This window comes from Gopherus flavomarginatus, chromosome 1 (assembly GCF_025201925.1).
Source record: "Gopherus flavomarginatus isolate rGopFla2 chromosome 1, rGopFla2.mat.asm, whole genome shotgun sequence".
Taxonomy (NCBI): Eukaryota; Metazoa; Chordata; order Testudines; family Testudinidae; genus Gopherus; species Gopherus flavomarginatus.
Window position 1 is genome coordinate 2,976,882 of NC_066617.1, and position 23,215 is coordinate 3,000,096.

The following is a 23,215-nucleotide window of genomic DNA, read 5'->3' on the forward strand; positions in this document are numbered from 1 at the left end:
ACCTGTCTGACCTGCTGGGAGCACTGCAATTCCACCGGATTCAGCCATGGCGCATCCAAGGCTGTGAGGTGAAAGGACCTGAGGTTCAGATGGTGGAGGGAGCCCCAGTCCTGCGTAATCAGGTCTGGGAGGAGGAGCAGTGTCAGGGGAGCCTGAACAGACATGTGCAGGAGCGATGTGTACCAGTGCTGGCGTGGCCACGCCGGAGCTATCAAGATTACCCTGGCGTGATCCCTGAGAATCTTTAAAAGCACCCTGTGTATCAGGGGGATTGGAGGGAAGGCGTAGAGCAGATCGTCCTCCCATGGCTGTAGGAAGGCGTCCAACAGAGACCCCCGACTGCGGCCCAGGAGGGAGCAGAACCGTCGGCACTTCCTGTTTTCCCTCGAAGCAAAACAAGTCTAACCGGGGAAAGCCCCAGAGCTGGAAAATTGAGCGCACCACATCCCATCGGAGAGACCACTCGTGACCCTGGAACGAGCAGCTGAGAGTGTCCGCCAAACCATTCTGCTCCCCCAGAAGATAGAACGCCGTCAGGTGAGTGGCATTGTGAATGCAGAAACCCCACAGCGCGAGGGCTTCCCTGCATAGGGGAGAGGAGCGTGCACCCTCGTTTGTTGATATGAAAAACTGCCACCGTGTTGTCCAAAAGGACTGAAACAACTGCCGGCCAGGTGGGACCGGAAGGTCAAACACGCCAGGCGGACCGCTCTCAGCTCCCTGACGTTGATATGAAACTCGAGGTCCTTTGGTGACCAGAAGCCCTGCGTCTGGAGACATCCCAGGTGCGCTCCCTAACCTCGATCCGAGGTGTCCGTCACCAGGGAGAGGGAGGGCTGCAGGGCAGCAAAGGGGACACCCATGCAGACTTCCCGCAGGTCAAGTCACCACCGCAGCGAGCTCAGCACCAAGCGGGGAACGGACACCACTGAGTCCAGGGGATCCCTGACCGGGTGATAAACTGTCGCCAACCAGGACTGCAGTGGGCGAAGCCAGAGTCTGGCATGAACCACCACATAGGTGCACGCCGCCATGTGGCCCAACAGCTGGAGGCAAACTCACGCTGTGAGTAACCGGGGCATGGTGCAGCCCAAGGATGAGCTTGGAAATTGCACAGAACCTGGACTCCGGCAGGTACGCTTTGGCTTGGGTGGAGTCCAGAACCGCTCCTATGAACTCTATTCGTTGCGTCAGAGACAGGGTGGACTTGGCTTCGTTCAAGAGGAGGCCCAGATTGAGAAAGGTCCGCCTGATGAACAGCACTTGGGTCTCCACCTGCTCCCTGGAGCAGCCCTTTATGAGCCAGTCGTCCAGGTAGGGGAATACCTGGATGCCCCATCTGCACAGGAAGGCCGCCACGACAGCCATACACTTCGTGAAGACCCTGGGAGCAGCTGACAGGCCGAACAGGAGCACCGTGAACTGCAGATAGGCGCCAGCCATGACGACCCTGAGGTACCGACGGTGCCGTGGAATTATGACAATGGGGAAATAGGCGTCCTTTAAGTCGAGGGCAGCATACCAATCTTCTGGATCCAGGGAGGGGATAATCGAGGACAGGGAGACCATGCAGAACTTGAGTTTTCGCACAAACTTGTTCAGCGGCCGCAAGTCTAGGATGGGTCTCAGGCCCCCTTTCAACTTCGGTATTAGGAAATACCGGGAGTAGAAGCCTCTGCCCCTGAGCTCCCGCGGGACTTCCTCCACCACCCCTGCCTTCGTGAGGGACTGCACTTCTTGAAAAGACGGTTACTCACCTTTGTAACTGTTGTTCTTCGAGATGTGTTGCTCACATCCATTCCAGTTAGGTGTGCGCGCCGCGCGTGCACGTTCGTCGGAAACTTTTTACCCTAGCAACTCCAGTGGGCCGGCAGGTCGCCCCCTGGAGTGGCGCCGCCATGGCGCCCAATATATATCCCTGCCGGCCCACCCGCTCCTCAGTTCCTTCTTGCCGGCGACTCCGACAGTGGGGAAGGAGGGCGGGTGTGGAATGGATGTGAGCAACACATCTCGAAGAACAACAGTTACAAAGGTGAGTAACCGTCTTTTCTTCTTCGAGTGATTGCTCACATCCATTCCAGTTAGGTGAATCCCAAGCCATACCTAGGCGGTGGGGTCGGAGTGAGAAGTCGCGGCATGGAGCACAGCAGATCCGAAGGCCGCATCCTCTCTAGACTGCTGGACCAGGGCGTAGTGGGACGCGAAGGTGTGGACCGATGACCAGGTCGCTGCCCGACAGATTTCCTGGATGGGCACACGGGCGAGGAAAGCCAGCGACGACGCCTGCGCCCTGGTAGAATGCGCAGTCACACGGCCCGTAGGGACGTGGGCCAAGTCATAGCAGGTCCTGATGCAGGACGTTACCCAAGAGGATAACCTCTGGGAGGAGATAGGAAGCCCTTTCATGCGGTCCGCTACTGCCACGAAAAGCTGGGGGGATTTGCGGAAGGGCTTGGTCCTCTCCACGTAGAACGCGAGAGCCCTACGGACATCAAGCGAGTGGAGCTGCTGCTCCCTGCCTGAGGAGTGAGGTTTCGGGAAAAAAACCGGGAGGAATATCTCTTGGTTGACGTGGAAGGCTGAGACCACCTTGGGGAGAAAAGCAGGGTGTGGTCTCAGCTGCACCTTGTCCTTGTGGAAGACCGTGTATGGGGGGTCTACCACAAGAGCCCGGAGTTCCGACACCCGTCTAGCTGAGGTGATAGCTACTAGAAAGGCCGTCTTCCAAGAGAGATAAAGCAGGGAGCAAGTAGCTAACGGCTCAAAGGGGGCCCCCATGAGTCGGGACAACACCAGGTTAAGATCCCAGGTTGGAGCAGGGGGACGGACGTTAGGGTATAAACGTTCCAGCCCCTTAAGGAATCTAGACACCGTCGGGTGGGAAAAAACAGAGTGACCATCCGCACCCGGGTGAAAGGTGGAGATAGCCGCTAGGTGGACTCGTAACGACGATATGGCCAGACCTTGCCCTTTGAGGGACCAAATGTAGTCTAAGATGTTGGCTACTGAAACTTCCATAGGGCGGAGATTTCTCTCCACGCACCAATAGGAGAATCGCTTCCATTTGGCCAAATATGTCGCCCTTGTGGACGGCTTTCTGCTGCCCAAGAGCACCTCCCTCACCGGCGTGGAACAGCGCAGCTCAGAGCCAGTCAGCCACGCAGGAGCCACGCCGCTAGGTGCAGCGACTGCAGGTCCGGGTGACAGAGGGTCCCGTGCTCCTGGGTAATCAGGTCCGGATGAAGGGGCAGGGGAACTGGGTCGGCTATGGCCAGGTCCAGCAGCATGGGGTACCAGTGCTGTCTGGGCCACGCCGGGGCTACCATGATCACATGAGCCCTGTCCCTGCGCACCTTCAGAAGGACCCTGTGGACCAACGGGAATGGGGGAAATGCATAGTACAGGTGGGTCGACCACTGGATGAGGAAGGCATCCGCTATCGACCCGGGTTCCCTGCCCTGAAAGGAGCAGAACGCTTGGCACTTCCTGTTCCCCTTGGCCGCGAAGAGGTCCACCCGGGGATAACCCCACCTCCGGAAGATGGAGAGGGCGACGTCCGGGCGAAGGGACCACTCGTGTGACAGGAAGGATCTGCTCAATCGATCCGCCAGCGTGTTCCGTACTCCGGGGAGGAAGGAAGCCATGAGGTGAATGGAGTGGGCTACACAAAAGTCCCAGAGTCGTATCGCCTCGTGGCACAGGGAGGAGGATCTGGTGCCGCCCTGCTTGTTGATATAATACATGGTCGTCGTGTTGTCGGTGAACACCGCGACACAACGACCCTGGAGCTGATGACAGAACGTTTGACAAGCAAGACGGACCGCTCTCAACTCCCGCATGTTGATGTGTAGCCCCACCTCCTCCTGGGACCACAGGCCCTGCGTCCTCAGGGTCCCTGCGTGGGCCCCCCAGCCGAGATCTGAGGCATCTGTTGTTAGGGACACCGAGGGCTGAGATGGGTGGAAGGGGAGACCCGCACACAACACTGACTGGTCCAGCCACCAGCCGAGAGAATCTAAGACCCTCTGGGGGATCGTGATTAACATATCTAGTGGCTGTCTTGTCGGCCTGTAATGACTGATGAGCCACAACTGGAGTGGCCTCATGCGGAGCCGAGCGTAATTGGTCACGAAAGTACAGGCCGCCATGTGGCCTAACAGGGTTAGACACGTCCTCACTGACGTCAGGGGGGCTGTCTGTAGTCGTTGCACGATTGCCGACAAGGCCTGGAACCGCTGCAATGGCAGCAAGGCCCTGCCCACAGTGGCGTCCAGGACGGCCCCGATGAATTCCACCCTTTGTGTGGGGGCCAGGGTGGACTTGTCTGTGTTCACCAAGAGGCCCAGAGTGGCGAACATGTCGGTGATCACACGGACATGGTTGCAGACTTGTTGTTCCGACGTGCCCCGAATCAACCAATCGTCTAGATACGGGAACACGTGGATACGACTGCGCCGAAGCTGCGCCACAACAACTGCCATGCATTTTGTAAACACTCTCGGGGCCGTGGACAAGCCAAATGGGAGGACTGCAAATTGGTAATGCAGAGACCCCACAAGGAAGCGAAGGAAACGTCTGTGGGGTGGCCAGATAGCAATGTGGAAATACGCGTCCTGCATGTCGAGGGCGGCGTACCAGTCTCCCGGATCCAGGGATGGGATAATGGTCCCCAAGGAAACCATGCGGAACTTCAATTTCACCAGGTACTTGTTGAGCTCTCGCAGGTCGAGGATGGGCCTGAGGCCTCCCTTGGCCTTGGGGATCAGAAAGTAGCGGGAATAAAACCCCTTGCCTTTCTCGTTCTCCGGCACCGCCTCTATAGCCCCTTTGCGGAGGAGCGTCTGCACCTCCTGCCGAAGGAATTGCTCGTGAGAGGGGTCCCTGAAGAGGGACGAGGAAGGGGGGCGGGGAGGAGGAAATGAAACAAACTGCAGGCGGTATCCCGACTGCACCGTGCGTAAAACCCAGCGGTCTGATGTTATTAGGGACCACGCCGGGAGGAAAAAAGAAAGGCGGTTGGAAAACGGGGGGAAAGGATCCAATGGGGAAACTGTTACTGCGCCCTCGGGCGCACCTTCAAAATGAAGGCTTGGGACCAGGCGGGGGCTTAGAGGAGCCTTGGTTTTGGCCCCCTTGGTTCCCCGAATGCCTGCGCCTTCCGTTCCTGCCGCGGCGCCTGTTAAGGTCCTGCCGCTGGCGGAACTGGAGATACGGCCTGCGCTGTTGTTGCTGTTGCTGCGGCCGGAAGGGTCTGCGCTGCGTCACTGGAGTGTGCATCCCCAGTGACCTCATGATGACGCGGTTGTCTTTTAGATTCTTTAGTCTAGGGTCTGTCTTATCCGAAAACAGCCCTTGGCCTTCAAAAGGAAGGTCCTGTATTGTGTGCTGGAGCTCCGGCGGAAGGCCGGAAACCTGCAGCCAGGAGAGGCGACGCATTGTTACACCCGACGCGAGGGTACGGGCAGCCGAATCCGCAGCGTCCAGAGAGGCTTGCAAGGACGTGCGTGCGACCCTCTTGCCTTCCTCTAAGATGGCCGCAAACTCCTGACGAGCGTCTTGTGGCAACAGCTCCTTGAATTTGTCTGCTGCCACCCAGGAGTTAAAGGCGTATCTACTTAACAGGGCCTGTTGGTTGGAGACCCTGAGTTGCAGCGCCCCCGCCGAGTACACCTTACGGCCGAGGAGGTCCATCCGCCTAGCCTCCCTGGATTTGGGGGCTGGAGCCTCCTGGCCATGACGCTCCTTATCATTGACAGATTGGACCACCAGGGAACACGGAGTCGGGTGTACGTGGAGGTACTCGTAGCCCTTAGAAGGAGCCATGTACTTCCTCTCGACACCCTTCGCAGTGGGAGGAATGGAGGCCGGGGACTGCCAGATGGTGGTGGCGTTGGCCTGGATGGTCCGTATGAACGGCAGGGCGACCCTGGTGGGAGCGTCTGCGGAGAGGATGGTGACAATAGGGTCCTCTACCTCCGAGACCTCCTCGGCTTGTAGACTCAGGTTTTGGGCTACTCGCCGGAGGAGGTCCTGGTGCGCCCTGAGGTCCAGCGGGGGGGGGGCTGTTGGAGGAGGTCCCAGCCACCGCTTCATCAGGGGAAGAAGATGAGGAGACCCCCGGCAAGAGGGTGTCTAAAGGGGGGTCTCCCTCGGCCCTCGCCTCTGCCTCAGGAGCCAAAGTGGAGTCCTGTTGCTTGGATCCTTCCTCCCCATCCGGGGAGGGAGGGGGGCGAGACAACGAGGCCTCAGGTGCCCTGCGCTCTGCAGTCGGCGGCCTAGCAGGGAGCTGTTGGGGGCCCTGGGCCTGATGATACGCCCAGGGTGTCCAGAAACCCCATTGCTGTGGGGCTGCGTCCTGCTGTGGAGGCTCGCTGAACAGCGCCGCCTGCCGGTCGGTGCCCAGCGCGTAGCCACTGTCCGCCAGCGAAGACACGGACGGCTGCCTCGAGGGCCATGGCGGAGCGGACCCTGGATGGTAATGGTCCGCGCGGGCCGGCACGGGCGATCGTCTCGGTGCCGGGGACCGGTGCCGGGAGTCGTAACGGTGCCGGGAGCGGGACCGAGTTCTGCCACGGTGCCGGGATCTGGATCGGTACCGGGCGCCGCTTCGGTGCCGGGATCGGGACCTGCCACCGGTTCGGTACCGGGAGGTCGACCGGGACCGGGACCTGCCACCAGCTCGGCGCCGGGAGGTCGACCGGTGCGGCGAACGTCTGGATCGGCTCCTGGACTCGCGGTGCCGGTAACGGCGGCTGGAGTCCGACCGCGATCGTCTCGGTGTCGACCGGCGCCGCGAGTGCGACCGGTACCGCTGAGGGGAGCGGTGCCGGGACTGCGAGCGGCGGCGGGATCTGGAGCGACCTTGACGTCGGGACCTGGAGCGAGAACGAGAGTCCCGGGACGGTGCCGACATCATAGGCTTGCCTCTGGACACAACCCGCACCGGAGGTACCGGGGGTGGTAGCTGCGTGGGCTCGGTCAGGGCTATGAGGTCCCGTGCCGAGGCGAAGGCCTCTGGTGTAGATGGCACCACTATCTCAACCCCAGATGTCATGGGGGAGCTTGGCGGCACCGGACTCGACGGACCCGCCGGGCCCGGAGTCGACGGTGCCGGCGGCGCCGCGGCCGATACTGAGGCCGGGCGCTCCACTCGGGTGTGCCTGGCCGGAGTAGTGGACTTCGACGGCCTAGGCTCTGTCCCCGGTGCCGGAGAAGGTCGGTGCCGGGGAGTCTTCTCGGTGCCGGTGCGATCCGGTGCCGGCGCCGACATCACGGCCTGCGAAGCCGCCGGGTCAAGTGCCGCCTCCAGGAGGAGAGTCCGGAGCCTTTGATCCCTCTCCTTCTTAGTCCTTGGCTTAAAAGCCTTGCAGATGCGGCACTTGTCGGATCTATGCGATTCCCCCAGGCACTTCAGGCACGCGTCGTGGGGGTCGCTCGTGGGCATAGGCTTCTTGCAGGCCGCACACTGCTTGAAGCCCGGCGAACCAGGCATGAGCCCGGTGCCGGGTGCCGGGAAGGGCTAAGCCCCCGGCGAAAAACTATTTACAACTACTTAACACTTAACTACTACTATCTAACTAACAGTCTAATTAACAACTACAATAGAGATAACGATAGAAAAACAAGGAGAGCTAGGGACGTGGAGGACAGCTATGCCGCGCTCCACAGTTCCAACGACCGACACGGTGGTAAGAAGGAACTGAGGAGCGGGTGGGCCGGCAGGGATATATATTGGGCGCCATGGCGGCGCCACTCCAGGGGGCGACCTGCCGGCCCACTGGAGTTGCTAGGGTAAAAAGTTTCCGACGAACGTGCACGCGCGGCGCGCACACCTAACTGGAATGGATGTGAGCAATCACTCGAAGAAGAATTAGAAGTTGCTCATGAGATGGGTCCCTGAAGAGGGACGGGGAGGGGGGTTGGCGGGACAGAAGGGAGGAGAACTGGATAGAATATCCCCTCTCTATCGTGCGGAGCACCCATCTGTCCGACGTGATTCGGAACCAGGCACGGCAGAAATGGGACATATGTGACCCAAAGGTAGGGGTGGAAGGATCCAGAGTCTCGATTGGTAGGTCGCCCTCGACCGTACCATCAAATAGGGGATCTAGGCCCTGATGGTAGTCTTGATTGACCAGATGCCTGGCCGGAGAAGTGGCGCTGGTGACACCTCCTACCATTTCTGCTCCGCCTGCACCTCAGCTCCTGGCGAGTCTGTGGCTGGTATGGGCAAGGGGCCGCCTGCGGCCTAAATTATCTGTGCTGGGTCGCAGGGGTATGCAAGCCCCAGCGAGCAAAGCGTGGCCCTCGAGGCCTATAAGCTATGGAGAAGTTTGTCCGTTTTCTCCGAAAACGGCATCTGCCCCTTAAAGGGGAGGTCTTGAATTGTCTGCTGGACCTCATAGGGCAGGCCCGAGACCTGGAGCCAGGCTCCCCGCCACATGACCAGGCTCGTGGCCAGGGTGCACGAGGCTGAGTCCGCCGCATCTAGGGCGGCCTGGAGAGAGGCTTGGGAGATCAGCTTGCCCTCCTCCACTAGTGCCAAAAACTCTGATCTCGAGTTCTGGGGAAGGAGCTCTGCAAACTTCGACATGGCCGAACACGTGTTGTGGCCATATCGGCTTACTATTGCCTGTTGGTTGGCAATGCGGAGTTGGAGTCCCCTCGTGGAGTACACCTTCCTGCCAAAGAGCTCAAGTCTTTTCGCGTCCCTGCTCTTCGGTGTTGACCCCTGAAAACTCTGATGCTCCGGCTGGTTAGCTGCATCTACTATCAGTGAGTCGGGGGGAGGGTGGGTGTACAGGTGTTCATGCCCTTTAGAGGGGACGAAGTAGCGCCGCTCTGTCCTCTTGGCAGTAGGGGCCAGTGTTTGCCATAGGGTGCGGGACGTATCCACTATAGTCTATCAGTGGGAGGGCCACCCTGGATGGCCCTGAGGGAGCCAGAATGTCCACTACAGGGTCCACATCCACCTATATTTCCTCCGCTTGGATTGCGAGGCTCTGAGCTGCTTGCTGAAGCAATTGTTGGAGGATTCAAGTGTCCTCTAGAGCTGGTGCAGCAGCCGTGCCCAAGACCGCCTCGTCTGGGGAGGACGACGAGGAGGTTACATGGAACGGCCCTTCCTTCGGTGCATGCGGCCCCTTGGGGTCCTGCAGCACACAGTATGAGGTTGCGGTGCCGGTTCCGAGTCTAAATGCGGCACTGCGGCCGGTACCAGGGTCACCAGGGAGTGGCTTGGTGTATCATGCGGTGCCAGCGGAGCCCAAACTGAAGCCATTGCCCGGTTAGGGGGTGCTGAACTTGACAATGGCACACCCCTGCCCAGCGACGGTGCCAGTGGGGGAGGCAGCTGCGCCGGGGCCACTGACATCAAGGACACCGAAGCCGACCGTGACCGAGGGCCAAACGCCTGGCCTACCGACTGATGGTAGGCCCAGGGAGTCCAAAATGGCCACTGTGAGGGTGGCTGCCATTGTTGCTGCCACTGCGGGTAACGTTGGCGGCTCACCCCCGAAACCGATCTCCTGCTTTGCAACCAGCTGGAGCGATAGGAGTCTGCCTCTGAGTCTGAGGTCTCTGAGTAAGAGGACCTGGGGGGAGCAGCGCCCGGTGCCGATGGAGAGCGGTGGGGAGGTGGCGAGGAGCCTCTCATCTGGTCCGGTGCCGCCTTCACAGCACGGTGAGCAGAGGGAGGTGACAGCATGGCCAGTTTGCCTCTAGATTGTACTAGGTGACGGCACACAGTAGGCAACTCCCTACGATGCGGGGAGGCTGATGCCAGGAGACCCATTAGGTCTGAGGCCGTCTTGAATGCCTCCGGCAACAACAGGGGGGCGTATGTCTCTGTTGAGGTCCGGGGAATTAGGCTGGTCCGGACTCAACCGCCCTCTCTGCGATGCGGGAGTTGACGGAACCACTGAGGGCTGTAGCCCAGCCTGTCCGTTTGCACCCACGGACGGCATCGGCCTCGGATCCTGGTGGGGTGACTGATCCCTCACCAGCTTCCTTCTCTTGGCGGGCACGGGTGAAGGCGAGCGGTGCCGCACTGAGGCCAACTTCCTATGACCCAACTCCGTCCAGTGCCAGGTTTTTGACGACTTGGGCTGGGCCCTAAGTCCTGATGCCAGTGCCGGGGTACTCCGCATCGAGGACGATGTGCTGGGCACCGCCTCGGCCGGTTCCGGGTCCGAGGGTGGCCATGGGGCCGCCTCCATTAGGAGGACTCTAAGTCTTTGAGCCCTGTCCTTAAGAGTTCGCAGGTGGAAGCCTCTACAGATAGAGCACCGGTCCTTTTCGTGGCTCTCTCCAAGGCACCACAAACGCGCAGAGTGCGGGTCACTCTTGGGTATGAATTTCCCACAGTCCTTGCAGAGTTTGACCCGGGCATGCCCCAGCGAGCAACAAAGACTTGGGGGGGGGAACCCCCCACCTACAAAAACCGTATACCAAGATCTAACTGAATACATGGATTAAACAGTAAGGATAGGACACTGCCAACTTGCTACGCAAGAGAAGTTCCAGCTAGCCGTCACCGGCGGTAAGAAGGAACTGAGGGAGTGGAGGGTCGGCAGGCCCCTTTATAGGGCGCCCAGGCTGACCCTACGGACACTGCTAGGGAAAATCTTCCGGCTGGCGTGCACGCGGCGCGCGCACTCCTACTTTGAATGGACATGAACAACCACTCGAAGAAGTGTGTAGCATCCAACACAGCCCAGCCTGGCACATACCTACTGGGGATTCCAGTTACGATAAGTGGCTTTGAAATCTTCCCCAGTCTGGAAAGCAAGAGCAAACCATTAACTTTTAAAAACTGAAATGAAGCCAGAATCCTCACCTGGCAAACTCATGGCAGGGCAGGTGCAGTCACATCCTGCCAGAAAACACTAACTCCATCACTGAAAGTTGTCGTCAACCCATAGACTAGATGGTCGTTAGCAGCCACACCTGGGCACATGTTGCCAGTTTATGTTGCAGACTCCTACAGGCAGGGACCACTTGTTCTGTCCAGCATAGAGCACCCTCTGAGAGCGCTTGAGAGAAACCTGACACTGTTTGAGGAAAATTACTGAACTCCATTCAGGTTCTTCTACCGTGCCCATCGCCAGGGAGGATTTAATGTCTGAATTCTAGCACAGCAGTTGGTACAGCACTATCTTACAATGACATTTCTGAGGGCTGGTCACATGACTGCATACTGACCATCACTAGAGGACAGAACATGCAACGATAAAGGGCAACAGCCAATTAGAGTAGGTGGCCAGAGGGGCACCACAAGGACCTGGCTGAGGTCTCACCTTATTTAAGGTTAACGACCTGGAAGGAGGGGGTAAACACCCCATTAATTACATTCACAGGTAATTAGGCAGCCATGCAAGCACCACTGAAGCTAGAGAAGTCAGGAAAGAAAAATATGGGCAGGAAATAAGATTCAACCTGTGCAAATGCGAGCTAATGCAGCTGGGGCAGAACGAACCCAAAGCACAGACGCAAGGGACACTTGCTGTGCAGTGACCTGATGGCTGCTGCAAATTAGAGGTTAAGCTGACAGATGGGGCCTAGAAGCCCATGCAATTTGCAGCTGCATGTGCAGAAACTCCTCACAGGGCAGGGAGAATACTAGCTCACAAAGCTCTGACAGGAGCTCTTGGTTCTTAAGCCAGCAGCCAGTTCAAAACAGCAGCAAGAGGCAGGTAAAGGGGAGTTCAGAGAATAGCAGTGGAGATGACCAAAGCTGGAGGGATTGAAGCCTTGCAGAAGGCACCATGGAGAACTTTCCCAGCCCACAGGGACGGATGCACGGGCCAGACAAGTATTTCCCCTCTAATTGCTATGACTGTCACTCTCCAGTAGGCTCCATATCTAGCCTGCCCCTGCCAAAAGCAGGAGCCAGCACTGCAAGGCAGAGGAGGATCAAAGTAATCTCAGAGATTCCTCTTCAACCCCAACCCCATCCCCCTTTGAAATGGCAGAGTCTTTAAATGCAGTGACCACAATCAGAACCCTGCAGCCCAGGCTCAGAGTTATTGGAAAGTATTCATCTCTGTAGGCACGAGGCTCCCAGTGACATTCCCAAGAGAGCAAGCGGCTCCAGCGTTCACTCATTCTCACCTCCTGCTCCTCGTTAGTAACCGGATGTGCTCGCTTGCCCAGCATGGAGCTCAAGCTCAGAGGCCACAGCTTCAGGATCAGTGATTTGAAAAAGTTGGATCGATTTCACTTACGTCTATTACAGGAGACTCCCAAAACCCATCAGCTGCATGGAAGCCCCCTTGTCCTGGAAGCACTATGCACACAGAACAATGGGTTCTGCTCCGAAGAGCCTACAGTCTATTAACAAATGATGCAGTTGAGCCGCGAGTGGCCCTAGGCCTTCCAACAGGAGCTAGATGACAACGTAAGAGCAGCCAGACTGGGTCAGACCAGAGGTCCATCTAGCCCAGTGTCCTGTCTTCCCACAGTGGCGAATGCCAGGTGCCCCAGAGGGAATGAACAGAACACGGAATTAAGTGATCCATTCCCTGTTGCCCATTCCCAGCTTCTGGCAAACAGTGTGACCTGCAGCTTACACCAAGAACTAGGAGTTTCCTGAAAAACTTCTATTTACTGAGCAGGCTGAAACGCTGCTCACTACGGCACACCACAGACTGAGCCCCAGCCCCTAGTACAGCAGTTCCCATGCAGTGAGTTGCGATCCTTCACATGTGGAGCACGTTCCTTTGCTCTGCACACCTTGACCGTAAATGTATGGTGTGTGAGGTGCCAGGATGCATGGCGGGCGCCATTCTGCTCCAGCAAATGGCATTCTCCACCCAGCGTGACCTCATCCTCACCATACAAGGTCATTGTGGAGGAAATGGTGCCCTCCATGCAGTGTGACCTCACAAGCAGTGTGCATGCGAGGACACCAGTTTGCTCTTCAAACCCTCCATGCTGTCTAGGGTGACAGCAAGCAATACTTCATTCAAATGGGGTCATGCCGGCAAAGAGTTTGGGAACCTCTGCCTGATCAGCGTGCCATCTAAACAATGACATGGGCCTGGTGACCCAGAGGATGAGGCAGGTAACAGCCCTTTATGACATGGGTTAGTCCCTGCAGGGAGTTTAACAGAGGGACCTAATAGGAAGGGAGGAGCCCCAAATACAGGCTACCTGCGCTCAGCAGTCCAGCCCGAAGGCAGAGGTAGGAAGCAGTAGGCCCAAGCAGATGGGCACAGATTGAAGTTCAAGGGCTACTTGGCTGCAGGTAAAGAATGTCAAATGTGGCAAAGCAAATCAGATGGACATTGGGGGTGGGGGGGCGGGAAGGAGACTCAGCAGTGTCCTGGCTAGATGGCGATTCAGACCCAGGAAGTTTGTTGTTTTACACACCTGGATGCAGTGATCATTAGGGTACAAGCGTCAAAACAGGTGTTTGACCATGCGGACTTATCTCAGAATCCCATTGTCTACTCTGCAGTGGTACAATGTACGAAGCCATATGGTAGGGACTGATCACTACCGCATTGCTGTCAGATGCCAGGAAAGGACCAGCACACTGGGTGAGAGGAGGAGGCCATTTCCCATTCTTGTGGCATGTTTTTAACCATACACACAGCACACATATGCAACCTTTGGGATCTTGTCAACCCTTGTGCTTGTTTCAGATGGAGTCTTCCATCTGAAAGCAGTGTGTACTGCTGGCCTCAAACCCCTGTATCAAGGCCAGCGCTCCAGAGGTCAGCACACATGACACTGCATTTCCCAAACACAGCCAATTGCCAGCTCCAGCCTCTGAGGCTAAACAAAAAACACGCCCAAGCATTTTGAAGGGAAGTGGCAGCATAACGCTGCCTGAGCATTAGGACACAACACAATCTGAGCCCTGATGGTGGGGAGAGAATCCTGCTTTTGATCATGGACCTTGATTTCAGGGCTGCAAGGGATACGCTTAGAAGGTCACCTCAGCAGTAAACTTCAATCGTCTGCAGACCAAGCAGAGATGAAGGAGGTGAGGACAGTGTCCCAGAAGAGTGGAAAGGCATTAACCTCTGTGCTCTGGAGGACATGGTACTTTAAGTGAGGAAATATAATTTTCAAATACATACAAAGGCGAAGCCTAGAGCTGGCAGCACTGCCAGGATGTAACCATTCTGCTGGTCTTCCAGGACACTGAGGAGAAAGCAGGCTACTTAACAAGGACACTACACATTCTGCTCAGCAAGGCAGGGGCTGCGTGATGACCCAAGCTCAGCTGGGCAGCTCCCTCACAGGACAGGTCTGCAGGGCACTGGAGCTGTCATGATGCCACCTGTCACCACAGCTACCCTGGGACAAGTCAACAAGCAAGGCCAATGTCAAGGGTCACGGTGAATTCTTCATCACTGAATTTTTAAATCAAGGTTGGAAGCTTCTGAAAGATCTGCTCTTGGAATTACTGTGAAGAAGTTCTATGGCCCGTGTTACACAGCAGGTCAGACACACTGGCCAAAACAGTCCTGTCTGGCTGTGTGATCTATGAAAAGTGAGCTCTACTACCAGTCAGCTCCTGGCACTCCATGCCCTCTAACCTGGCCACATTTCCCTCCTGCAATCTAAACGGGGTGCTCGATTCACCAGGGCGCAAAGGAAACAGCAGGAGGGACCATCTAATCCTGGAAGTTATTCACAATTACATGCATACAAATTAATGCAACATTGCAGAAGTCAGGAATTTCCAAGTGCTGGTTCCCACAGCAACCCCAACTCCACCCGCTAAACACATAGGATTTTGGATGTTATTGCCTTATATATATATATATATATAAAAAAACTGAGGCCAGGTATGGCTCCCCTAATTGCACCACACAACACAGTGACTGTTCACATCACACTGATCAGGGACTGTAGGCAGAGCAGAGGCTGCTACAGGAAAACAAATTCTTAACTTTCAAGCATGTGAAGTCTTAACCTTAATGCAGCATTATACTATGGAATAAACTCCTACTACGTGGGCTCGTCGCTAGAGAATCACAACAGCCATGTGAACAGGTGACCATATTCAGCTACAAGCACTAAATGTATTTGGCATTTCGAGTTTACTGTGAGGCCCTTGGGAGCTACTAGAATATAAAAAGACATGATCCCCGCTCCCAGGAATGTACAGACAAGATGAAACAAGGGGGAAACAGGGCAGAATCTAAGGCCCTCATCCCCACAGCCCTTACATTTTACAGACAGGGAACAGAGTCAGATAACATCCGCGCCAGAGACAGGATCAGAACCTACTCCAGTGCCTTGAAACAGCATGGGTTAAGCAGCAAGCTCTGAGGAGCGCACAACTGTTTGTAGGAATTTCAGTGCCTTCACATTAATATTAAAGTGCTAGGATTCAGTGCACAGTGTTCTAGATACAGTTCATGCTTACTTACAAGAGGCCTCAAATGGAGATCGGTTCAAATGAGTGGAACTGGACTGCACGTGCACAGAAACATTTCCCAAAGACCTCAACATCAGGATTTTTAAAGCAGAGATCGACACCTTGCTCTGATTGACCAGTCCACAGGAGTCTAATATTTTAAGTCAAATAAGCCAGAGAACAAGAGAGTCTGAAATTCGCCCGAGGTCTCAAAAACCCTGTCACTAACCTGGGGCCCTAGTGGAATTCTCAAAACCATTGGGCTGGGAACAATAAGAGACACTCCAGCCCAAGGGGTATTATGGGGCCATCCAAGACCTTCTTTTCAGGCACTGAGCACTTTGCCAGCCCTAGCTACAGCACTGCTCTTAGGCGTAATGCTTACACAGAGCTCCATCTCTGCGGCACTTCACATGCAGCCTTCTGCAGTGCTAAAATCAAATCTAAGTATGGCTGTGGGTGCTGTAACCCTTTTACCGGAAAGACAATCACAAAGAACATACTAAAGCAGAGAAGAGGCTGCACAGGAAGGCATAACTAGAATTGCACTGAAATGGGATTGTCTCAGTGGGGACACTTGTCCTATTCTCGTTGATATCTGTTTTATACTGCTCTCATCACTAGTATCTAGCTCCTTCCAGTGGTACATCTGTCACGCAGGGTTTGTTCTCTAATCCTCTCCCCAAGGGCAGAAGCATGTGCACTGGAGTGTCTGCTTTGGTAGTTTATTTTGGTTTTTGAAACAAGTGCACCTGTTGCTGTGTTTCTATCAAAGAAATGGGCTTTGCCCCTGCATTGGAAGGTAGTGAAGTTTGTCATGGTCTTTAGCTCCTGGAGAATTTTCCCCCAGTCTCAGACCACCCCATGGAAGGTTCTGTCTCCCACACAGATGAGCTTTACTTATATTACAGAGCATTCCACTGGGCTAGACAACCACAGATCAACCTCTTTTTCATATCCTGGGCTCAGATCATGGACCATTTGGAAGGTAACGACCAAGACCTTGCACTTGATTTGAAGTTCAGTGGAAAGCCAGCATAGCGAGCGTAGGACGGTGTGGTACGTTTGTGGTAGCATACGTTGCTGAGTCACTACTAGTTGGAGTTTTCTATGTGTGGAAGGTTTCATGCCTTGCTGTAGTCCAACTAAGAGGTGACAGGCACGAACAACTGAGCCAGGTCTCTGTCCACAAGGATGGCATGGGGACTCCCAGCCAACCAGGGAGGGTGGCAAGCATCACTTGCAGCTGCTGCGATGTGAGAGCTCAGAATCAGCACAGAGTCCAAAAGAAATCCTAGACTATAGACTGAATTGACAAAGTGGGGGTGTGACCCTTCAATCAAAGGAGACTACACCATGGCCGCCAACTTCTCCAAATACTTCCCTCTAACCCTCAGCATCACCTCTGTTTTGCTCAGGTTCAGCTTCAACCGGCTGTTCTTGAGACATGATCGTTTCCCCCCAGTTAAGCAATAATCCCATCCCCGCCTCCCTCCCAGCTGAAGGAACTCTGTTGCCATAGCCCTGCTGAGCAAGAGGAAGGAAGGAGGAAAAACCAGGAGGATTTAACATGTTCTCACTCATTCCCTCTGTAATGTTTCTTGGATTTCTCATCTTTTAATTAAGAAATATTAGAAAACAGCAGTGGAATAAAGACTGGCCGCTGAACTGATTAGGATTCTCTGGGTGCACCCATCGCTTGCATAGAACCCCTATAGACAAGCAATACAAGGAGCTAGGAACTTTGGAACAGCAGGGTCCACTGGAACTGTGCACACACCTGCTTATCTCAACACCAGGGGTATGTTTCTCTCAACACGAGGAGAGCTCCAGGCTGCTTCCTGTTAACAGTGACCATAGCCTGGGCTAGTCCTTTAACATCATGCAAGTAACACTTGGCAATTCTGTAGCACCTACCATCCCAGAGTCTCAAAGCACTTCACAAACCACACGGACTCCCTGTGAGGTAGACAGATATCCTGTATGGGCGCGGGGATTAGGAATACAGGCAGCAAGGGGCAACTGACTCACCCAAGGTCATGCAGAAAGCCCTCTCGCTTTACCCTCTAGGCAGTGATCCTTCTTCATGAGAAAGAGGACGAAGCTGAGCAAAGGGAGCCTTACATTGAATGTGATGGAAAACCTTATGCCAGAGCAAGTGGGTATGGCACGCTGGAACCGCTTCCTGTGTGAGTTCTGCATCAGGAGCTCAGGAGACTACCTACTTTAGGTAAGAGTCACGTCTTCTGTATAGCATCTCCCCACACATACAGACACTAGCAGTCAGAACAGCAACACCCTCTCAAAATGGAGGTGCCAGGAGCTGCCAGAGGCTTTGCCCTGTGTCATGGGGGAACTCAGAAGCCATCCTGCTGTTCAGGGATTCATCCCATCCCCAAGTCTCAGTCCTATTTTAAACTTGAAATAAGTCACCTCGCCTGCAAACAGGGCACAGGACCAAAGGAACCTTACCTGGGTGCCTTCTCCTTCCAGTCTAGGTGGTCGGATGCTGGACAGATGAATAGTTTTGTAGTCTCCAGAGTTCAGCTTAACCACAATGGCATCTGCATTTAGCACTTGCATCACCTAGAGATGAGGAGGAAGATACAGAGATGAATATTGGTTGTGCACAAGCAGAGTCCAACATCCATTTCAGGTGCATCCAACCCCCAGGTGCAAGGCCACCAGCCTGCAGGTCCCAGCAAGCACGTGAACCCACCAGGCACCCACCTCACTAGCATTGCCAAAACCAGCATTGGCCTTCCTCAGCCCAGGCACCTCAGCCTGTAGATGCTCAGCAACACAGTCCAGCCATTAAGCCTGGTGAGGGTGACACTGGGCATAATACAGTCCCCAAAAGGCTTTGAAAAGCCCCGGTAAACTCTGGTTATCACAGGGAACATGATGATGAGTTAAAAAGGAGATGATAGGTGGCCCTGCTGTTGAATGTTCCTACCTGAGAGCCCTGAGGATTTGGCTGCGGTACTGGTTCTACAGGACTGGAACTCAGCCAGCCCGTGTCCAGCATACGCAGACAGCCCTGGCACTTTAAAAGCATGACAATGCCAGGGTTGGCCATGACCCTGCATTAACTCTGCCACCTCAGGGACTGGCCCCTTCTCCTATTAATGCTGGACACCAGACTTCTCACCCAAAGCAAGGCAATCAGGAGGAAGAATGCTTTGCTCCAATCTACTGGAAGAGCATCAGGCACTGGCATCATTCAAGTCTCTCAGCAAACAACAACAGAGCAAATTCAAGCCAGCAGCCAAGATTCTACAGGACCATGTGCCATTCCTCTCTCTGCACATGTAGTGCCTAGCACACGAGGTCTGGCATCTGGAATGAAGCCCTTAGGTACCAGGGTATCAATACAGGCAGAGCACTCACATGAAGATATCAGTAATTGAGATGAGCTTACTTGCGGAGAGGTGAGGGCACGGAACCAGCCAGAGTGAGGCAGGACTGTCTCTTACGCGTCTGTACAGTGGTAACACACTGGGGCTGTCATCTGGGCTGGGGCTTCCAGGGATGACCAAAGCAAACAAACTGAACACTAGGAAGACTGGTGGCGAAGCGGGGCAGGATTCTAGCAGCCCAGAGTGGGACGCTCATTCTGCAGGGCTTTTTATTTTAATATTTTATGCTATTTTTATCATATGCAACATTACAGTTCTGACCTGATCTGAACTGTAGAAAAATTCAGGTGATTTTCACCAAGGCTAAGGCATGTCTAGATGGGATCTGCAGAACTGGCACAAATATTTACCAAGTTCCAGCATTAAATAAAAAAAAATTTACCCATCCACCTCCGCATCTTGATAAAAATGAACATTTTATTTATTAATTAAAGAAATCCAGGTGCCTTGGGCAAGTGAGAGAGCAAACATTTGCAAGCCTGACAGACCCTTCTCACCCAGAATTTGGAGCTCTCCAAAGCCTTGCCACTTCCACCACATACACGTGGGGAACGGGAAAGAAATAAAAAGAAACAGACTTTTGTAACTCGCAGCCCTTTTGCCCCAGCAAGCACATCAATCTCTCAAAACGTGCTTAGTCAAAGGGATAACAGGATTATATGAACCAAAATTAAAACAGACACTAAGGATTGTCTGGGCTTCCTTCAGCCGAGATAACAGCCTTCCAGGGAGCTTTATTACCAATGGCCTCAACCCCTTCTGGGACCTAGCTTTTTGGTTTTGCTGAGAGAACCCTCCCTGAAGCAGGACGCATGCTAAGAGGAGAGTAATCAAGTCTCATGCTTCTGGGCATAAACACTGCTGTAGGGGTCAGGAAGGGTTCCCACCCTCTGTACAACATTGCGCAACAGACCAGGCGCATACATGTTTTCACCTTCCTCTGAAGCATCAGGAGAGGCCAGCATTGGAGGCAGGACCCCAAGCTGAGTGGGTTATGGGTCTGATCCAGCAGGGAAAATCCTGAGCTGCATTACATTGTTGCCACACGTATTACTTATTTCTACAGAGCCCAAAAGTATGCGAGAAGGCATTGAGAACAGCCAGATGAGCTGTACTTGACCTGAACTGAAACAGGACATGCTGGCTGGAGAAGACACAGTAAGGAAGGGACGTGATGAGGGTTATGGCAATATGATCATGTAGTTGCTTAGGTATATGCAGCTGTGATGGAGTAGGGGCTGTCTGTGTGGGGAATGGGAGAGCAGGGGAGGACTTTAGGGGATGGAAGACACTAGAGCCTGTAACCTGAGCTAGGTAAGGGAGGGGAAAGGTCAACACCTTTGCCCGGGAAGGGGGACAAAGGAAGGGAGTGGCAGGAGGGAAGCAGTTTGAGTTTGGGCTTGGGGCTGTATGGGCGGAATTCAGGGTATCCTAGCTAGGATCCAAGCACTCTGAAAGCCCAGAAGGACTCGATGGAGGGGTCGGTCCTGACTGTGCCTGCAAGCTCTGCTGTAACTTGTGTTCCTGTTGTCCAATAAACCTTCTGTTTTACTGGCTGGCCGAGAGTCACTGTGGGTCCCAGGAAGAGGGGTGCAGGACTGGATTCCCCACACTCCGTGACAGCAGCCCTTGATAATCAGAAGTATGTATCATTTAATATGCATGCTGACCGACTCCTGCATTACCAACAGGTTGGAGCAGTCAGACCAAACTTCTCCAGCCTTGGCATTCAGTTTTTGCCATAAGTTACTATACAGGAGAACAAACGACAGCTTTTAAATCATCCAGCAAGGAGCGACATGCAGGAGCTTCCCAGGACAACTGCAGGGAACTAGTGTTCTCCAATATACACCTCCACCCCAATATAACGCTGTCCTCGGGAGCCAAAAATCTTGCCATGTTATAGGTGAATTAGCATTATATCAAACTTACTTTGATCCACAAGAGCGCAGAGCTCCGCTCTCCCGGAGCACTGCTTTACCATGCTGTATCGGGACACGTTATATCAGGGTAGAGGTGTACAACGTGCAGCTTTCACACAGCAGCATGAAGGCTTTGCAGGGAGCAACAAACTAGAGAACAAAGGAGTGTTTAGAAGCAGAACATGGAGAGGAAACTATTTGGTGGCTCAGAGGGACCGGAGGAGCAGAGGGAGGAAAGCATCAGCTATGCAGGGCAGCATGAACAAGGGACAATTCCCAAGTGTGCAGAGCTGCAGGAGATGGGGCACAGAGGCCAGGATGGGAGGAGCAGAGCAAGGGGGATGTGAATGCGGAGCAGCAGAGTGGAATGAACCCATGGAGAGTTCTGAGAACCTGGCAAGGTGATGGAGGGTCGGAAGCAGTGGGCTAGGAGGGCAAGGAAGGGGTGAACAACACACTCCAGCTTCCTGAAGCAAGAGAAACTTGACCCTAGCTCTCTGAATCCATGGAAGCTTAGTGGAGTAGTTAGAGACACTACCAGGGAATTGCAGTAGCGGAAATGCTGATGGACTGAATCTACAGAAATTATATAGCAGCTCACTGCCTGCGCCTCCACCCCCAGTGCTTTAGAAGCCTCTCTGCCTCCCCCTCGCCATGGCTCCATCCTGATGGCTTTATTTCCTACCCATCTTTTTTCCCCCCACCAACTCCTCTCGCTAGATGTCAGCTGCGGCAGCTGCTTGCTCCTCCTCTGACCCCCCGCAGCTCCCAACCGGGTCACAACACTGCAGAGTAGCCACCTTCAGCCAACACACTCACTGTCCTCACCTGCCAGGCCTGCAGAGCTGAGCTTCCCCCAATATTTGAATCCCCCTCGACCCGCTCTGCCAGGCCTCCACCCCCTGCAGGAGATCCCAGCCCTTCCCTCCATTTATTGCAGACCCCCTCCAGGCACTGTGCTAACCAGAGCAGCCTGTGACCTTATTGCGCTAGGTCTTCTCCCACTCACCCACCATGCCTCCTTCCCCAGGTGCTCCATCCTGGTTATGTCCATCACCACCAGCGAACCTGAGCACCTCCCACCTTGGCCTGTTAGCTCCTCAGAGCAGAGCCTGTCAGTCTAAAGCACAGTGCACTGTGCAACCAACTGATCAAGAACTCCATCAAGGCAGCGTGGCCACTGGGGTACCTCTACACCAGGAGTGGGCAAACTACGGCCCAGCCCAGCAGCTGATTTAATGTGACCCTCAAGCTCCCACTGGGGAGCAGGGTCTGAGGGTATTCCTGCTCCCACGCTCCAGCCGGGCAGCAGGTCGAGGTCTGCTCTGTGCACACACGCGTGCTGCAGCTTTGTGTGGCTCCCAGAAGCAGCAGCAGCAGCATGTTTCCCCTCATGCAGAGCCGCCTGGCCATGGCTCTGCATAGGAGCCAGAGAGGGAACATGTCACTACTTCCAGGAGCTGCCTGAGGTAAGTGCCACCCAGAGTCCCTCTCGTGCGCCAATCTCCTGCCCCAGCCCTGATCCCCCTCCTGCCATCTGAACCCTTCAGTCCCAGCCCAGGGCACCCTCCTGCACCTCAAACCCTCATTCCTAGCCCCACCCCAGAGCCTGCACCCCCAGCCAGAGCCCTCACCCTATCATGCCCCAATCTCCTGCCTCAGCCCGGAGCACCTGCCCACACTCCAAACCACTTGGTCCCAGCCTGGAGCACTCTCTTGTACCCCAAACCCCTCGTCCCCAGAGCCCGCACCTCCAACTGGAGCCCTCACCCCCCACCCCAAACCTCTGCACCAGCCCAAAGCCCCCTCCTGCACCCTGAATTCCTCATTTCTGGCTCCACCCCCAGAGCCCTCACTCCCAATTTCATGAGCATTCAGGGCCCATCATACAATTTGCATACCCAGATGTGGCCGTTGGGACAAAAAGTTTGCCCACTCCTGCTCTACACTGCAATTAATCCCTGGAGGCTGGCCCAGGTCAGCTGGCTCAGGTTCACAAAGCTGTAAAATTACCATGTAGATATCTGGCCTGCGTCTGGAGCCTGAGCCCTGGAATCCCATGAGGAGGAAGGTCCCAGAGCCCAATTCCAGTCCAGGCCTAAACATCTACACAGCAATTTTTACCTCACATGGCAATCCCAGCTGACCTGGGCGAGCCATAGCTATGCTGCAGGTCTTATTCCAGTGCAGACGTTCCCTGGGGGAACCTTCCTGCTCAGAGAGCAGCAGCACAGCTAGGACTCAAGAGATCTGGGTTTACTTGCAGTATGCCCTGGGGCAAGTCCATCTCCTCCGTGCCTCTGCTCAAACGCCCCACACCCCCCTTGTCTCATCTGTTCAGACCGGGACAAGGACTGTCTCCTCAAGCGTGTGCCGCGCACACAGCAGAGCAGGGCTCTGGGCGCAGCTGGCACTACTGTAATAAAATACGCCAGCACATGCCCTCTGTCAGGCAGATTCCCATGGCAATTGAGCTAGAATCAGTTGATGGCTCTTGC

At 54.9% G+C, this 23,215-nt stretch overlaps 1 protein-coding gene across 2 annotated transcripts in view; it reads right to left on the bottom strand.

Annotated features, from left to right (window-relative positions):
• The window catches only part of SND1 (staphylococcal nuclease and tudor domain containing 1), a 576,429-nt gene that overhangs the window by 485,300 nt on the left and 67,914 nt on the right, over positions 1-23,215 (bottom strand). For both annotated transcript variants that reach the window (XM_050952703.1, XM_050952694.1), the window contains exon 10: positions 17,849-17,962. In XM_050952703.1, the coding sequence (XP_050808660.1) occupies positions 17,849-17,962 (114 nt within the window). The remainder of the gene's footprint in view (positions 1-17,848; positions 17,963-23,215) is intronic.